This window comes from Rattus rattus, chromosome 9 (assembly GCF_011064425.1).
Source record: "Rattus rattus isolate New Zealand chromosome 9, Rrattus_CSIRO_v1, whole genome shotgun sequence".
Classification (NCBI taxonomy): Eukaryota; Metazoa; Chordata; class Mammalia; order Rodentia; family Muridae; genus Rattus; species Rattus rattus.
Window position 1 is genome coordinate 26,506,511 of NC_046162.1, and position 18,305 is coordinate 26,524,815.

General features: G+C 47.5%; 1 protein-coding gene and 1 pseudogene across 1 annotated transcript in view; both read left to right on the plus strand.

Moving 5' to 3' along the window:
- The first annotated feature begins 7,452 nt into the window (after positions 1-7,452).
- LOC116909332 lies at positions 7,453-8,309 on the plus strand (annotated as a pseudogene).
- Positions 8,310-17,685: 9,376 nt separating this feature from the next.
- The window catches only part of Pwwp2a (PWWP domain containing 2A), a 39,511-nt gene continuing 38,891 nt past the window's right edge, over positions 17,686-18,305 (plus strand). Inside the window, 2 exon segments of the mRNA XM_032914506.1 lie at positions 17,686-17,828; positions 17,831-18,305. Of these exon segments, the coding sequence (XP_032770397.1) occupies positions 17,783-17,828; positions 17,831-18,305 (521 nt within the window). The 5' untranslated portion in view covers positions 17,686-17,782.

Below are 18,305 nucleotides of genomic sequence, written 5' to 3' on the forward strand. Positions count from 1 at the left end.
ATGTGTGTGCATTTCCTCACCCCTAGTAAAAAGCTCTTTCCCCACCTCTGATGCTTCTAGTTTTATTTATTTTCTATAAAATAGATTCTTTTCTCATACAATACATCCTGACCACAATTTCCCCCCTCCACTCCCTCCAGGTTCCTCACCTCTGCCCCACCTCCCCTGTGCTCCAGATCCACTCCCCCACCACTTCCCCTCTGAAAAGAGCAGGCCTCCAAGAGACAGTGCCCAAACTGGACAAAACGAGATACAATGCCACTGATTCTATGTGCTTCTAAGTGTTTGAGCTTCCCTAACCCCCCACCCTCATGTTACCTGTGACACTCGAGATTTTTCCTGCCTTTTAATTCTTTAACTGGCAGAGAAATGAACCCGATCAAGACTAGACAGCAACAACACCCTTGTGGCCTTCAGATTGGCAGTGAGCTCTTGGGAGATGGGTGTCCCAAGCCTGCTGTTTGCTTGAATTGCTGAGTTTCTCACAGGGAAAGCCATGAACTCATGAAGACACTCAAGGGACCGTTTACAGGCAGAGTGTGAGTTTTCTACAACCCCGTCAATTTCGCATCTACCAGGTTTATATAGAATGTTATATGGGAACTTCCTAGGGATTTGGACCAAAACTATGTATTTAGTCCATGGCTCTATGAGGAGTTGGCCGTATGTGTTTGTAACTGAGAAACTGACTATTGCATTGCCAGGAAGGGAAATGATATTTACTCTCCATCCCACCAGAAAGATAAAGGGGAAATGGCAGGAAGAAGTTTCACAAATCACCCATACGGGCAAAGAATAACGGGATGGTGCAGGCGATATCTCTTTTGAAAGCTGAGGCAGGGGGGACCACAAGTTCAAGGCCTGCCTAGATGACTTACGGAGACCCTCAAAACACAAAGGAAGTGGCTGGTGATGTAGCTAAGTCTCTGTTGTGGATTTGGTTTAATGCTTGTATTATGTTAATTGGGTTCCCAAAATTGCACGAAAATCCAGCATGTGAGATGCGGAGCGTCCCTGCCCCCAGTTGGTTCTGATTGGTAAATGAAGTTGCCGGCAGCCAATGGCTGGCTGGATAGAGAGATAGAGGCGGGACTTTAGGATTTGTGGGCAAGGGAGCCCAGAAACAGAACTGCCATGCTGGGGAAAGGAATAAGATGCAGGCTTGAGAGCTGCAGACAACAGAGTACCGATGATGTAAGAACCGGGGAAGAGCAGTCCCTCCCGCCCCATTGGTAGTAAAGATGAAATATAGATTTTAGTAAGTAATGACTCAGGAGTATCGGAGGGGAGGCGTTACCTCCAGGGAGATTAGAATGGATTAATCACCTACAGCCTGTCGCCAAAGGGGCCTTAGCTTATTCACTATCTCCAAATTTACCCCAGCCTTAGGCTACTACCCAACTACTTTCAGTCGCAATGGATTTGCATATACAGACCGTTCATTTGAATGGCGCAGTCAACCGATCCTTCGTCTTTTTGTTGATGTTCCATAGCTATCCAGTGAGTACTCTGTCTCCTCGAAGTTTGCATTTAGCGGGTGGCTAATGATGCAAGTGTCTTTTTGTACTCTCCTGAGACTAGTCTTGCTTGAGGTGTATCTTTTACCCCCTCACCTTTCGCCTCTGTTTCTTCCTGGTTGTTCTGAAGTAAAAGAAGACCTTGGGGGTAGGTTTGGTTGGGCAACAGGGTGAGTAGAATGGAGACCAGTAACATCCTCCCTGTAGTTATAGGAAGAAACCACTTTTAGATCTTCCAATAATAGAAACTGCTTTAAGCCTACTTCACAGTGCTGTTGTCCTCATGCATCTTCATGTAATCTTCACAGTCACTGGATGAAGCATGGTCTCCTGGGCTCAGGAAAGTTATATACGCATGCGTGAAGTACTATAGCAAGGAACGGACCACACAGCTTAGAGACTCCAAAGTCACTGCCTGGATGAATGAGCTTCGTGACACTCCTAGTCACTAGTGAGGAATGGCCCTGCAGGCCGTCATGATAGGCCCTAGGGAGGCTGAGGGAGCAGTATCTGGGGTTCAAGGCCAGCCTGGGTTACAGGAAGGCCTGTTTCAGAAGCCAAGTGAAAGAAGGGACAAGCAACAACAAAAAGAATGGCGTTGGGCCAGGGCTAATGGCCTATAATCCTACCCAGGAAGCAGAGGCAAGAGGATGCCAAGTTTTGTTTTTTTTTAAGACTTATTTGTTTATTAATATATAAGTACATTGTAGCTGTCTTCAGACACACCAGAAGAGGGCATCAGATCCCATTACCGATGGTTGTGAGCCACCATGTGGTTGCTGGGATTTGAACTCAAGACCTCTGGAAGAGCAGTCAGTGCTCTTAACTGCTGAGCCATCTCTCCAGCCTGAGGATGCCACGTTTAAGGCTAGCCCGGGCTACACAGAAAGACCGTCAGAACAGAACAAAACAAAACAATACACCCTCCAATCTGCACATGTTGTGTGGTAAAGCTTTATATTGGTGGTTTTTCATTCCCCCAAAGTGTGTGTGTGTGTGTGTGTGTGTGTGTGTGTGTGTGTGTGTGTGTGTGTAATCATGTATTGTTAAAGAGTCAGGACTCCCATTTGTCCCTGACTGTAAGTCTCAGGCTTTGTTTTGTTTTGTTTTTTGTAGGTGTGTAGTGTGTATGTCTCTGAGTGTTCTCTTATTTGTGGGCACGGATGCAGATACGAACGTGCACGTGCCTGTGGAGGCCCAAGGTTGATTTCTGGAGTCTTCATTGATTGCTTTCTACCGCTCATCAAGACAGGTCTCTCAATTGATCCCAGAGCTCACTGATATGGCTGCTCTAGCTAGTAGCTGGCTTGGGGATCCTCCTCTCCGCCTCCTGAGCTCTTGAGTGGCCATTTAAGTGGGTTCTGGAGATCCAAACTTTCATGGGTAAAAATGCTCTAACTGCTGAGTCATCGCTCCAGGTTGGTTTTTTCTGTGTGTGTGTATGTTTTGGTTTTTGGGGTTTTTTTTGTTTGTTTGTTTTTGTTTTTGTTTTTTTAATTTTAAGACTTTTTTTTTTTTTTTAAATATGAGATAGGGTTTCTCCGTGTAGCCCTGGCTGTCCTGGAACTCACTCTGTAGACCAGGTTGGCCTTGAACACAGAGATTCACCTGCCTCTGCCTCCCAGCTGCTGGGATTCAGGGCATGTGCCACCACCACTTGACAGCACTCTGCTCTTAGTTTCTCTAGCTCTCACCCCCATCTTCTTTGGAGACGGGTTCTTGTGTATCCAAGCAGCCTCCACAAAGTAGCTGAGGATGACCTTGAACTCCTAGTCCTCCCAAGCCTCCCTAATGTTAAGCTTACAGGCCTGGACCACCATGACCCTGCAGCCTGAACTACCTACAGCTAGGCTTCTCATTTTTAAAGAGCATTATAATTTTTAGAATGAAATGAGCTAATTCACTTGCAAATCTGTGTCAGATGTGAGTCTTTGGCAACAAAAGTTCTAGTTTAGGCCACTAATGAAAGGCTTAGGATCTGATTGCCACAACTTTTGATAATCCTGCTAAGTATGAACCCAGCTTGGCGCAAAAGACCAAGAGCCAGGGAATCTAAAGGGCTCTGTGCGTCTATCGTGACCAAATGCAATGAGAACGACAAGGCCAGGGCTCAGGGCTTCTGCTTCAAACCTGGTTATACCACAGAGGGGCTGGGACCCATTGACACTTGAATTCCCTCCCAGCTCTGACCTTTGCCCCTCTGCCCAGCAGAGGACCTTCCTACCATCCTAGGCCGACAGGGCTTAAAGGCCCCATTGCATTAGCCTCTCGTTTTCCAATGCATCCGGTACTTGCTTCCCCAGTGGGCGGAGAACTCAAGGGTGGTCTTATTATAAATGAATATGAGGAAATAACAGCAGGGTTGCGGCTTCAGAATGAAGTCACTATGGTGACCAAAGCTGAACGAAAGAGTAGAGCTCCAACAGGCCAACGAGGTCTCTCCTCTTTTATTCCAGAACTCTGCTGGGCCCCACAAGATAGCTCTGCCGAGTTAATTGCCTCAAGGTCAAGAGAACATCTAAATCTGCTTGGCTGTTCCTGGCTTCCTCAGCATTCATGGATTGGGCTGGGCCAGCCCGGGTCTGGAAGGACTATGGATTTTGACACAACAGTACAGGGCCGGTTTCTAGAGGAAAGGGTTTGCTTCTAAAGGTTCCAGGGGCAGCGGCTAGGCCGCCTCCAAGGCAGCCTGAAAGAGACAGCCAAGACTCAGGCCTTGCCTCTGCTGGAAAGGAAACGTGCTTTATGAATCATTTAGAGTCCTCGCGAAGCTATTCTGGGACATGCTTCTCTCCTTCACCCAGCAAACCCACCACAGCAGAGAATGTATTGTGACCCACAGAAATGCAAGGGCAGCCTGCTGGACCACGCTCCACCGCCCCTATACCCCCCATCCCCCCCCCCCCACTTCTCATCTCTCTTAGGAATCAGATCAAGGAGATTCTGGGAACCCAGTCACCCTCTGTACTTCTTATTCAGGCACCAGATTTGGGATTCTCCTGCTAGAAGATGACCTCAGGGCACTCCCCCACTTTTGTTTTTGAGACAGGGTCTCTTGTAGGCAGGGCTAGCTTTCATCTTCCTACTTTTAGCTCCCAAGAGCTGGGGTTTCAGGCATGAACCACCAAGTCTAGCCCAGGCTCTATTTTCTCCACTTATTTTTTCCTCCCTTCCCCCTCTTCCTTTTTCCATCTCTCCCTTCTTTCCCTGTCTGGCTTCCTATGGAACCCGGGGCCGCCAGCACACCAAGGCAAGTTCTCGATCGCTGAGGCCACATTCCGAGCATTCTGTGTGTTTCCTCCCTAAGAAATCCATGTTCACTGTAGAAGAGTTAGACGATTGGGATACTGGAACCGCGTACCTGGACAGAAAGCAAGCCCACAGTGATCTACCACCTAGAAATCAGTTCTTCAGCCAATTGTTTGCTAACACTACAGATGCTTTAAAAGCTTCCTGTATGCCGGCTCTGTACAGCCTGCAAGGGATGCAGCGGTGGCCGAGACGGATTTCACGGAGCTTTTCACTGTGTTTAAAGTTCCATGGGACTTTTGTAATTTCACTGTACTTAGTGTTTGCATGCGTGTGTGCATATGTTGTAAGGCAGGTATTTGAGAGTTCTAGGGATGGAACTCAGGCTTTTAAAGGAAATATTACTACCCACTAATCTGCCCTACAGGCCACACAGGGGTCTTTTCTATGTAGAGCTATATGCATATAGCTTTTTGTTGTTGTTGTTATTTGAGACAGGGTTTCTCACTGTAACCTTGGATGTCCTAGAACTCCCTCTGTAGACCAGGCTGGCTTTGAACTCACAGAGATATACCCGTCTCTGCCTCCTGAGAGCTGGAATTAAAGGCCTGCACCACGACTGCCAGGCTTGCATATAGCGTTTTTACATCTTTTTTTTTTCCCTTTTCTTTTTCGAGACAGGATCTCATGTAGTCCAGGATGACCCGGAACCCACTGGTAGCTAAGGCTGGTCTTTTTTTTTTTTCCCCCCCGGAGCTGGGGACCGAACCCAGGGCCTTGCGCTTCCTAGGCAAGCGCTCTACCACTGAGCTAAATCCCCAACCCCGCTAAGGATGGTCTTAAACTCCTGACCCTCTTGTCTCTGTCCTCTTCCTGAGTGCTCGGGTCACATCCCTGTTCCTCCACACCTGGCCTGACTGTTCCGTTTGTTTATTTGTTTAATCTTGGTAGCACCAGAGAATAAACCTAAGGCCTCACACAAGCTTGGTGCCTTCTACCACTGAACTACAGCCCTAGTCATCAGTCTTTCTGGCAAGCCAATATGGGCAGGGGAGACACTGGTCCCCCAGAGTAGGATCTCTGGGATCATCATACAAAAATCAAACAATTCTCACCTCCAAGAGGATACGAAATAGTTTATTCTGAAGCCAACTATAAGTGACTACGACACAGGAACATGGATTCTGAGCAGATTCCATGTTCCAACATGGTAACAGTTTGAAGTTTCTACAGTACCAGAAGAGAAAGTCACACATTGAGGCACTGTGCAAATACATTGGTGGTAGTGTCTCTGGTGGTCTAGTGGTTAGGATGTAGGAAGTACTCTCACAAATATTTTGGTGGAAATATTGAGTGGGTGGGTTACAGCGAAGCAGGGACATCTCAGTCAAAGGTTTCAGATGCTATCGGATGGCAGGCTTAGCTTTTTGGGTGGTAGGAACTAGCGTTAATACATTTTAAAAGGTTTTGTTTGTTTGTTTGTTTGTTTTTTCCTATTAGGCACACAAATTTTAGTTCAGATACAGAGGTAGGCAAGGGATCTCTATTTAGGAGGCTAAAGACAGCTCAAGATAAATTGTAATTAGGCTCTGAACTTGCAACATTACAGCCTCTCCAAAATCATTTAAGTTTTTCTGTAAAAGTGATTTATTTACTTCTTTGTATGTGAATGAGTGTGTGCCTGCATGTATGTATGTATGTGCACCACCTTTGTGCCTGGTTCCCAAAGAGGCCAAGAAGATGGGGTCAGATCCTGTAGAACTGCAGTTACAGATGGTTTGAGCCACCATGTGGGTGATAAGAACTAAACCCAGGGGTTGGGGATTTAGCTCAGTGGTAGAGCGCTTGCCTAGCAAGCGCAAGGCCCCGGGTTTGGTCCCCAGCTCCAAAAAAAAACAAAACAAAACAAAAACAAAAACAAAAACAAACAAAAAAAAAACCTAAACCCAGGTCTCTCCAAGCGCACCATGTGCTCTTAACGGCTGAGCCATCTCCCCGGTGCCATCATTGAAGTGTGAATCAGTTAACAGACCTTGCAGGAGGTTCGGTACAAGGTGTGGCTTCTTTCCAGACTCTCAGTTTAAAAGGTCAGGTTTAAAACATGTACAGGCGGGCTGGAGAGATGGCTCAGAGGTTAAGAGCACCCGACTACTCTCCCAGAGGTCCTGAGTTCAATTCCCAGCAACCACATGGTGGCTCACAACCATCTGTAAAGAGATCTGATGCTCTCTTCTGGTGCATCTGAAGACAGCTACAGTGTACTTATATATAGTAAATGAATAAATCTTAAAAAAAAAAAACCAAAAACATGTGCAGGCAAAACACTCATATACACAAAATAGGTGAATCTAGAAGCAAGGAAGCAAACAAACAAACAGAAACTACACTGAAGGTCTGTGAGAGGGAGTAAGGGCGCCTGTTACCAAGCCTGGAGGCCTGAGTAAAATTCCCAAGCAATACATGATGGGATGAGAGAACCTATCCCTGCAGGTCGTCCTGTGATGCACACATGTAGCACGGCATACATCTGCTTCCCGCTCCACACGAGAACAACAACAAAAACAACAAAATAACAAAAAAAATTAAAAAAAAAAAAAAGCTATGTTGGCACAGCAGTCACATTTTTGCATGGTGTCACACATCTACGGACTTAGTTGGAAGAATCGCTTGAACCCAGGAGTTTGAGATGAGACTGGGCCACACAAGACATTACAAAAGTACACGTGAGGCTGCTTCTTCTTTGGGGAAACACCCAGAAGTTGCCGGTGTCGAGGGGTGGCCCAGAGGACCAGGATGAGGGGCTTGTGGAGGTAAAGCCAAAGACCAGGAATGGGTCCTCGTCACCATGCTGTGACGCCTGGTCAAGGACATGAAGCTCAAGTCCCTGGAGGAGCTCTACCTGTTCTCACTGCCCATGAAGGAATCTGAGGTCATTGGCTTTTTCTTGGGCACATCCCTAAAGAATGAAGATCTTGCCGGTGCAGAAGCAGACTGCAGCTGGCCACTGGACCAGGTTTAAGTCCTTTGGTGGCTACTGGGGACTACAATGGTTATGTTGGTCTTGGTACCAAGTGCTCCAAGGTGGTGGCCATTGCTATCCGAGGGGCCAGCATCCTGGCCAAGCCTTCCGTTGTCCCGGTGTGGAGAGGCTACAGGGGGCACAAGACAGGCAAGCCCCACACTGTTCTGTGTAAGGTGGCAGGCTACTTTGACTCTCACAGGTGGAGCTCATCTCTGCCTCAGAGACACTGGCATTGTCCTGCTTGTGTGCCCAAGAAACCGCTGCTGATGGCTGGTATGGATGACTACTGTACATCAGCCAGGGGCTGCACTGCCACCCTGGGCAGCTTTGCCAAGGCCACCTTTGATGCCATTTCCAAAACCTGCAGCTACCTCAACCCTGACCTCTGGAAAAAGAATCTGTTCACCAAGATTCCTGATCAGGAACTCACTGACCGTCTTGTGGAAACCCACACCAGAGTCTCTGTTCAGAGGACCCAGGCTCCAGCTGTGGCTACTAAAGGTTTTATACAAGACAAATAAGTAGGGCTGGAGAGATGGCTCAGTGGTTAAGAGCCCCGACTGCTCTTCCAGAGGTCCTGAGTTCAATTCCCAGCAACCACATGGTTATCTGTAAAGAGATCCGATGCCCTCTTCTGGTGTGTCTGAAGACAGCTATAGTGTACTTATATATAATAAATAAATAAAAAAAAGAAAAATAAGTAAATTAAGTCTGATGATGATGATGATGATTTTAAAGTGTGTATGTGTGTGTGGGTGCACATGCACATGTGCACTCAAAGCATGGCGGAGAGGAGGAGGAATTAACACCCAGGCTATGAAGGAGTCTCAGGATAGCGCCTACAGTTTACAGTGCTTAGTTCTCTAAGCTTACCTGGTGGCTGCATCTGCCCGGCACACAGTAGGTACTCACCAAAAGTTAATTGTGGCTTTCGTGATGGAGAGTGTTGTCAGTGTTTATCTGTGCAGTGCGTTGGCCCTTCTACATCTGTTGGTCTGAGTGAGGTTACGTTACCATAAGCAGGAAGCACAGAAAGACGGTGCTCCCAGGAGCATCAGCGGCTCTGAACGGTCTGCAGAGGTGTGTGGGGGAGGGGAATTTGAGCTATCCTTCCTTGTGTTGTTTAAACCTTAAAGCCATGGTGCGTTTGCTTCTGAGGGGATCTTGGTGAGCTCTGCCTCGTTACTGTGCTCTCCAGCTCTCGCAGGATACCTTGAGGGATCCTCTCCCCTTTCCTGGGACTCTCGCACTGAAGTGACAGGCTACTGCCTGTGAGATTAGGGCACAGAAATGTGCCTTCTCTGATATTTACACTTCTTTCTCAGCTTGGTTTTATGGAGCTAGGTGCACATTTCAAACTGCCCTGTGGAGCAGGCTCCTGTGGCCATTAGCTGTGGGCTGCCTCTGGTTAACACCCAGGAACAGAATCCAGTCGGTATTCACATGGGCTTGCAAGTGTCTGCATTAATCGGGATTCTCAAGGGAAGTGGAACTGATATTGGCTTGGTGGCTCCTACTATCCCAGCACTGATATCGAAGTAGAAGGCTCACCAAAAGGTGGAGGACAGCCTGGGCTCTATAGTGAGTAACAGGCTAGCCTAGGCTATAGGGTGAGAATCTGTTTCAAAAGAGATAAAACAGTGGGGCAGGTTAGATGGCTCATTAGGTAAAGCTCTTGCTTAGTAACCTGACAACCTGAATTCAATTCCAAGAACTCACAGGAAATTAGAAGGGAACCAACTCCAAGAAGCTGTCCACAGAAAGCAAGTGTGCACATACACAGACGGTAATGATAATGACAAAGTCAGCATATACTGGGCGTGGTGTTGAACACCTGTGATCCCAATTTGGGAGGTGGAGGTGGGAGGACTAAGGGTTCAGAGTCATTCTCTGGCATAATAATGAGTTTGAGGTCAGTCTGAGCACTATGAAGTCTTTTCTTTTAAAAACAACTATCTTGTTTGATATAGAGGCGAAAAACTCACCCTACCTGGCTGCCTGCAAGCTGGAAACTTAGAAAAGCTAACATTGTTTGTACACCAAGGTCCTATAAACCACAAAGGGAGCCACTGGTGTAAATGCCAGTCCAAGGGCCAAGGAAGACTGGTATCTCAGACCCAGCAGGCAGGCAAGCAGCAAAAAGGTGGGTTCTTCCTTGCCTTGCCCATCAGGCCTTTGAAGGACTAGGTAACACTCGGCCACTCCAGGGAAGGCCATCTTTTAATGCTAACCCCTTTTAAAAGCATGCTCCAAGACACATTGGAAATGATGGTCTGGGCTCCCCTCAGTGACAAGTCAATCAAACACCATGTGGCCTCTTCCCTAGTTGAGCTTTCAGAAGGGACACAATCCCTGCTGGTGCCTCCACAGCTGCCCTGTGCACAAGGATGGGGTTAAGTCGGAGTCCTGACTTATAGCCATAAAATACCTGACTACCGTTAATAAGAAGCGATGGCACTAGCAGTTGTAGTCAATACAGTTTACCTGCAGAAAGGTACACAGGAGAGCAAAGCTGGCGTTATAAAAAGCTTAACAGAACCTGTGTAACCAGTATCCAGGCCAAGACACAGAGACTAGGCTTAGGAATGGCCCCTAACGTTTCCTGTTAGTTCCTTGGCCTCCCAGGCTCTGGGACCACGCGTGTGAAGCCCCATGCCTGGCCTAGTTGTTTCTACCTTATCTAGATGGGTTCATACCACGTGTGCAGGCAGCTCTCACAGATTCTCGGATTCCAAAGTGCACTGAGAATCACTGAGGCACAAAGAGAACCAGTGCCTGACAAATTTGCCAGGGGCTGAGCTTTCCTGATTCCATCTGGGAGCAGGTAAACTAATTCTAGAACAGAAATACCAGCTTCCAGACAGAAATCGTCCCAGGAGCGGAGGAAAACGTCACTGCACAACTCTGCCTGCACCATACATCCCAGGAGTCTTTAAAGCCATTCCCTTTACCCTGGTCTCTGCCCCATGTTGTCTTCTCCCGATTACTCAGTTTCCAGAGTAAGCATGCCCAGAGAAAATAAAATAAGCTCTAAGCCATATTTAAGCATATTCCCCCTCTGTGAGCCAACACCCTAGGGCTTGGGCTTTTGTTTTCAGAAGTCTTTCTCAGGTTTCATTATTGGGGTTGGGGGAGGGTCCAGCAGCAACCATGTATGATTAGTCCAAGATACACCAATCAGATTGAGTTTCTGGATCTAGTTGTTAATAACTTAGTATTCTTAAAATAACTCATAATGTGATTGGAGATCTACATTATACACTTAATACTATGCAGCCAGGCGCGATAGGATGGTCCTGTGATCCCAGTACTTGGGAGGCAGAGGCAAGAAGATCACCAAAAGTGTCAGATTGGCCTGGAATACATATAGTGTGTATTCCAAAATACACCCAAAAGAAAATATATGTTACATAATTTAAAAAACAGAAGACCCAAAACCAAATCCTGGGGTTGGACAGATGGATTGGTGATCATGAGAACTTGATGCTTTTGAAGAGGATCTGGGATCAGTTCCTCAGTTCCCAGCATCCGTATGTCAGTGCACACTCACGACCGTCTGCAGACATCAGTACCAGGGGATCTGATGTTCTCCTCTGACCTCTGAAGGCTCTAGTGACATCCTTTGGTCTCTGCAGGCTTCAATGTCGTCCTCTGACTTCCGCAGGCTCCAGTGATCTCTCCTGGTCTCTGCAGGTTCAAACACTCTTACTCTCTTCGGATCTCTGCATGCTCATGGTGTACACGTACACACACGTACACACACACACGTACACACACACACACACACACACACACACACACACACACACACGAAACCAAATCCTCTGGATAGGTAGTTACTATGTGAAATTAAACAAAATATGCAGGACTGGGGAGATGGCTCAGTGTTTAAGAGCACTTGCTGCTCTTCCAGAGGTCCTGAGCTTGGTTCCTAGCACCCGTGTCAGCACCATTTGTAACTCCGGCTCCACACGATCCAATGCGTCTGACCTGTAAGGGCATCTGCACGTGAGTGTACTGCCCACATATAAACAGACGTAATTACAAAGGAATCTTGTAAACAGTCGGTATTTAAAAAGTAGCTTGTAACTGGACAACACAGTAAAATCACTTATCATAGAGATCATGGAGATTTTGGACAGAGAGAGATTGGCTGGAAGCAGACAGGTTCAGCCTTGAAGTTTAAACATTCTTGAGACTTGGCCAATACTCTAGCACCACACAGAGCTTGCAGCTAAAGTCTGAGGCAGTCAGGACCAGCTGGTAGTCTAGCTGAGTCTGGAATTCAAAGCTGTCAAACCCTCCTACTGCAGTCTCCCGAGTACTGGAATTGTGGGTGGGAGCCATGAGGCCTTGCTCCATCCATCTGGACCTCTTTTTTGATTCTTACTTAGACATGGCCTTACGCGTTACAGTCTGGCCTTGAACTCTGAACTTCTGATCCTCCTGACTCTATCTTCTGAGTGTTGTGTGTATCACTAGGCCTGCCTGGTTTCTCTTTTCTTTTCTCTTTCTTTTGTGAAACAGGGTCTCATGCTTGACATGCTGACCTTGAACCCAATGTGAAGTCAAAGAGGACCCAAGACCTTGAGTTCCTGATCCAATGGCTTCTAGCTCTGGTATGATAGGCACGTTCTACCATGCTCAGCCCCAGGTGGATCTCTGTCTGTCTCTGTCTGTCTCTCTGTCTGTCTGTCTGTCTCCCTGTTTCCCTCCCTCCCTCCCTCACTCCTTCCCTCCCTCCTTCTGAGATAGTAGCAAGGATTCTTATTGTCAATACAGGAGATAACACAGATAGATTAATTTTTATGACAATTTTAGACTCCAGGGCTTCTTTGTGAGGTTGGCTCATTAAGTAAAACATATTACTGCCCCAAACAAAATCCAGGAAGCATTTGTGACAGTGTTCAAGACAATAGGCCCATGCACAGCAAGGAAAAAGAAAAAAGGCTTTTGCTTGTTTTCTCTCCTCAGTAAGATGTGTAACACAAAGCATGCGGCTCACTTGGTGGGAAATATTTTTGCTATAGAAGAGATCTGAATTTTTCCTCTTCCTCTCACAAACCAAAATCCCAGGCCTTGACCTAATAAGGTAATCGAAATAAGGTGATTTCAAGTGAACCTCAAGCTTACCTCCTTACTTGCTATCTTTCCTCTTAAGAATATACATCCAGTACCTACAGGTGCTTAGTGAGCACCTATTTAGCACGAATGAGCTTCAAGCTCTGGGAATGAAGAACACAAGACCACAACAAGCCCAGTTAGGATGTATTTACCAATATGGACTTAGTAGACTCAGCTTTTTCCCATAGGAAGTTCTTTGACCAAACTGGAGCTAAGCTAATTTCACTTTCAGGAGAGGCCCTGGGAGACTAGTATTTGTTCTGTGACATTTAATAGCAAGGCACTAACTGCAGAGGCCCATCAGGCTAATGAAAAACACATAGCCTCTAGCTTCAGTGTGCAGAGCCGGGGTCTTACCAAGTCTGGCTGTGAGCTGTACCCGGCTCTCAGATAGGGTCAGTCCTGGTGACCAGGCTAGGAAACATCAGGAGCTAGCTGGCAAAACCTTCACGACCAGACTAACAGGTTGGTCTTGGTCTAAAGGAGCTCTGTTTACCTGATGAGTTCTTATCATTCCCACTTCCGTGGTCCATGGTGCTAGGATTTGGGCCAGATTAGGCGGAGAGGAAGTAGAGATGAAGCAGCCTGCTGACTTCTGCTTACTGGGCGAGGGAGGGGTGTCTTGTGTGGTGGAGAGAACTCTCTGCGGCTTTAACTAATGGAGTGCTTCTGCCCTTCAGAGCTGCTTGGTCTCAGTGCAAAGGCCCTTGCGCTGTGTATAGCCAAGTATCTCTCAGTCCTGCTTGTCTCTAAATGCCAGATGCTCTCCTAGGTCTGATTTGCTGTGAGATAATTCACTAGGACGTGGGTAGCTTTAGTTCTCACCATAGTAATTTTGTCCACACTGTCGGTGGCTACTGATGGAGTCCTCTCACAGTAGAGAGGTAACGATGGCTTCTCCTTCCTCTCCTTGAAGAGGTGCTGGTATGTGTGTTCTGGACTCTCTGGCTTCTAGGGGATGCTGCTCATGTCCAGTGGAGAAGATGTCATGGGTGTAGGGTCCTTGATGCCACCGTTATACCTGGATACCTGGCAAGACATCTCTATGGGCAGCAACACCTTGCCTAGATGCTCCCTGGGCCCAAGAGCATTGTGAAATGTTAGACTATGGTGACAGATGTTAAATGAGGATCATTATCCAGGTGTCGCTCACTAACAAAGTTTCCATTCAGAGGTTCTGCACACCTGTCACAGCCCAGCTACCAACCAGGCTGGAGGATCCATCTTCCGGGGCTGTGCCACAACACAGAGCTAAGCCACTGTGAAAGCACAGTACGCACAGTCCACGCCACCTCTCTGGAGCACTGCCACTCCTGCCGGATTCCTTAATCTTCCCACCCATCCATGTGTCCAAGCCTCTGACTATTTATCTATCCATCCTACCATCTACCTCTCCAGACCCATCTAGCACTCGACTATCGAGGATCTCTCCATGACAATTCCATTCCAGGAGGAATCTGATGGCAGAGGCGCCTGGGTTACACTGCAAACCTAAGAGCCAGGTTCTCTGCTAGATCTGGGGTTCCGGCGGGGAAAATCTCTTACAAGGCATAGTCATTTAGGTCCTGTTTTCTTTTCATCCTCATTTTACCTACTTATCCTCGTGGCCATTGTCTTCATCTGCCAATGGGCTTCCTTCTCTTTCTGACCGTTCGAAGCCCTCTTTGGCCTTGGGGCTTTAAGAGACTGCTCTTCTGTGATCTGAATGTTCAGCCAGCAATACAAACTGTCTCTGTCTGTTCCTTTGCATCCCTAAAGTGTCCCGTCTTCCGAAAGGCCTTTTTGTGCCCAACTTCTTCAAAGGGTGCACTCTGCTGCTGCCTTGTCCGTCTACTTTATTACCCCAGCCTGTTTATTTCTGTTATAGAATCCCAGACTCGGGTTGGGGATTTAGCTCAGTGGTAGAGCACTTGCCTAGGAAGCGCAAGGCCCTGGGTTCGGTCCCCAGCTCGAAAAAGAACCAAAAAAAAAAAAAAAAAAAAAAAAAGAATCCCAGACTCTTCCATCATCTTATTTATTATTTTACAACTCACCAATTAGAGAAAATAGGCCACGTGGGCAGTAACTGATATATATATATATATATATATATATATATATATATATATATATATATTTTTTTTTTTTTTCTTATGGCGTGCCTTCTGCATGTTTCACTGTTTACTGATGTGTAGTAGTCCTTCGATGTTTTTGAATGAATAGGAGAAAGATGCAGACTGGACCTTCCTGGTATTAGAAAGTTTGAAGATTTGTAGAGAATAGACTGGATAGAATAAGATTGGAGAGAAGGTCTTAATGGCAAAGCAGAAGAGCCGACCCGAAGGGAACCCAGGTGACTAGAGTCTCTCGAGTTGTGCAGTGAAAACAGTGGCTCTGGAGGGTGCCTTGTTATGCATGCCACAGTCGGTGATATATCAGAGGTTTAAACGAGTCACTGCAGAATTTTGTAATTACGCTGAGGAGTGATGAGGTACTGGGACCCAAGTCTTATTTTCCTCACTGTGGGAGATTATACAGTGTGAGGATTCAGGGTGTCATGGCTTCACAGACTGTATGTTATTGTTTAATTAGCTGATTGTGGTGAACTACAGACGTAGTGTCATAATGAAAATTCTGTAAGGCAAGACCTGTGCATGTTTAAGTGTAAGCGTAATGTAATCCCCATAAGAGAGGTTTTCGGCTTTCTTACTCTGCTAGGTATCAATGTTAGCAAGCACAGATTTGTTTGAGGAAGGCCCAGTTTCTCATCTGTAAAGAGAGCTAAAACATATTTAATGGGTTTTGAAAACTGATTACTAAGATAGGGTCTCATTATGATAGATGCCCTACTTGGTCTAGAACTTGCTATATAAGCCAAGATGGCCTTGAACTGAGATCCACATTTGCTTGTCTCCTTCACTAAAAACATGTACCACCATGCCTGACTATTTTCACTACTTTTAGCTATTCATTTATGTACACCTGAGAGTAGGTTTGTGCACAAGGCTGGGGAGGGCACTGAATCGTCTAGAGCTAGGGTTACAGGCGTTTGTGAGCCACCTGCTCTTGGGACTGGAACCAACTGGGGTTTTCTGCAATAGAAGCACATGGTCCTCACTGCTGAGCCATTTCTCTAGCCCGCAAAACACAGGATTTTAAATGAGAGGTTATGGGAAAATCAGAGTTACATAGTGATCTCTAAACAAACTCCATTTTCCCTGTTATCTTACAGGAAGATTCTGAATTCTCCTTGACTGGCATCTTCTATTGGACTTCCACTTTCCTCAGAACTGCTAGACTCTAAATAGGACATTGGCTAATATTTGCTTATTGTCATTTTGTCTTTTCTATAAAAAATACTGGATTTATGACTGTGTAATTAGCTAAATGACACTAGAAACCTTTTTGACTCAGTTTTTAAATAAAATGGGTATAATAGTACTTGTCTAATTGCAAGGACCATGTAAGATTGTACTAGAAATTGATATATGGTATTCAATGAATCATCTCCATTTCATTCTTCGCTCCACATCGGTAACTATCTTCTTTCTCTTTTGTAGATGTTCTCAGTGCCTCTCATCGCTCCTACAAGAAAGGATTGGCTGAGGAACAATCCGCAAGAAATGAACACAGTGGCTCCTTCTAGACTTAACAGATTTAAAATAGACTTAGTCTTTAAATGCAACACTTGGGAGGCGGAGAGAGCCAGGCCGATTTCTTCGAGTTCCAGGCAAGCCAGAGACCCTGTTTCAAAAAGCAAAACAAAACCCCCAAAAGGAAAACAAGGACATTAGGACACTGGAGGAACCCCTACCCCTCATTTCTCCTTTCTTGAGACAGGGTCTCACCCAGTCTATTCCAAAAACAGTATTAAGTCTGGGTGGACTAGAATTTTGCCATCTCTGCCTGTGCCTCCCAAGTGCTGCTCCATGCCTAGATGGAGGTTTTTTTTTTTCTTTCTGCACACAGCAGGGAAGAGGGCAAGGAAAGAAAAGTCTCCAATAGTCTTTCCGTGGATTTAAGGACTTCAGTTAACTTAGCATGTCAGTTGTCTGTCTTCTCGTTAGAATTTTCCTTTTTTTAAACTAGCAGGTCCCTAGAGATTAGTCCTTTATTTTCTAAAAAGTAAAACCAAGGAAAACACTGCTTGTGTGCATGCTGGAGTTCCTGTCATGTGGTTATGGAGAATGTCTTGTATGTCGTCCCATTTCCAGCACCTCATAATCTGTCTAGCAGAATAGGCACCCAGAAAGTGTTTCAGGATTATTTTGGAACTTTAGTTATCTTTCCCACAGAAGCCTGTTGTGCCCACACTTGGCCACAAGCAAATCCACGCCTAGAAATAACATTTATTCTAAGGATCTCTGCGCAAAGATTCTTGGGAAGTGGTTCCCCTTCTGCATTCTCCCGCTATTCCTCCCTTGGGGAGTCTTTGAAAGAACTGGCACGACTCGCGTTTCCTTCCCATCTCCCACCTCCGAAGAACAGGCCGAGTATAGGCAGGAGCATAAACCAATCCTAAAGCGGTATTTTCCATCCCAACCAATAGATACAGGCTGTAAGCACAGGGCGCCGCTTTTGCCATCCTTCGGCCCGCCCCTCAAACTCCTTTTAGATTCGCCACTTGACAACTCACCTAACCAATGGGAAGTTCCTACTCTGAGGGAGGGGGCGGGACCCAGCCCGCGACAGACGTCTGCTCCTGACCAATGGGTTGACAGAAGTGAGGAAGGGGGTGGAAGGCGGAGCCAATGGCGCGGTGCCAATCACGAGCATCAGGGAAAGGGCGGGACGAGAGTGTTAGCGGGAGGGAGGGGAAGGCCTCGGGATCCCAGCCGTGCTGCCGCCGCCGCCGCAGCCCGAGTCGGAGGAGGGAGAAACCAGCGAGAAAATGGCGGCCGTGGCTGCTGAGGCGGCGGCGACCGCGGCGTCCCCGGGGACGGGGGCGCCGGTGAGGCCGAGCCGGAGCTAGAGCCCATTCCGGGCAGTGAGGCCGGCACCCCCCTCCCGGTCACGGCCACGGAGGCGGCGGTGCCGGACGGCGAGGCCGATGGGCGCCAGTCCGCCCCTCAGGCCGACGAGCAGCCGCTGCCGCCGCCGCCGCCGCCGCCACCGCCGGGGGAGCTGGCCGGTAGCTCCGAGGCTGAGGAGGCGAAGCCGCCTGAGCCCGCGGCTGTCCCGGTCCCGCCGCCCGAGCAGCCTCCGGCCGCCCCCGAGCAGCCCGAGGACGCGCCGCGGCCGCCGCCAGCTCCGGCGCTCGTGCCGCCGGCGGGCGGGGACTCAGCGGTATCGCACCTCATCCCGGGCTCGGAGGTGCGGGTCACGCTGGACCACATCATCGAGGACGCGCTCGTGGTGTCGTTCCGCCTCGGGGAGAAGCTCTTCTCCGGGGTCCTCATGGACCTGTCTAAAAG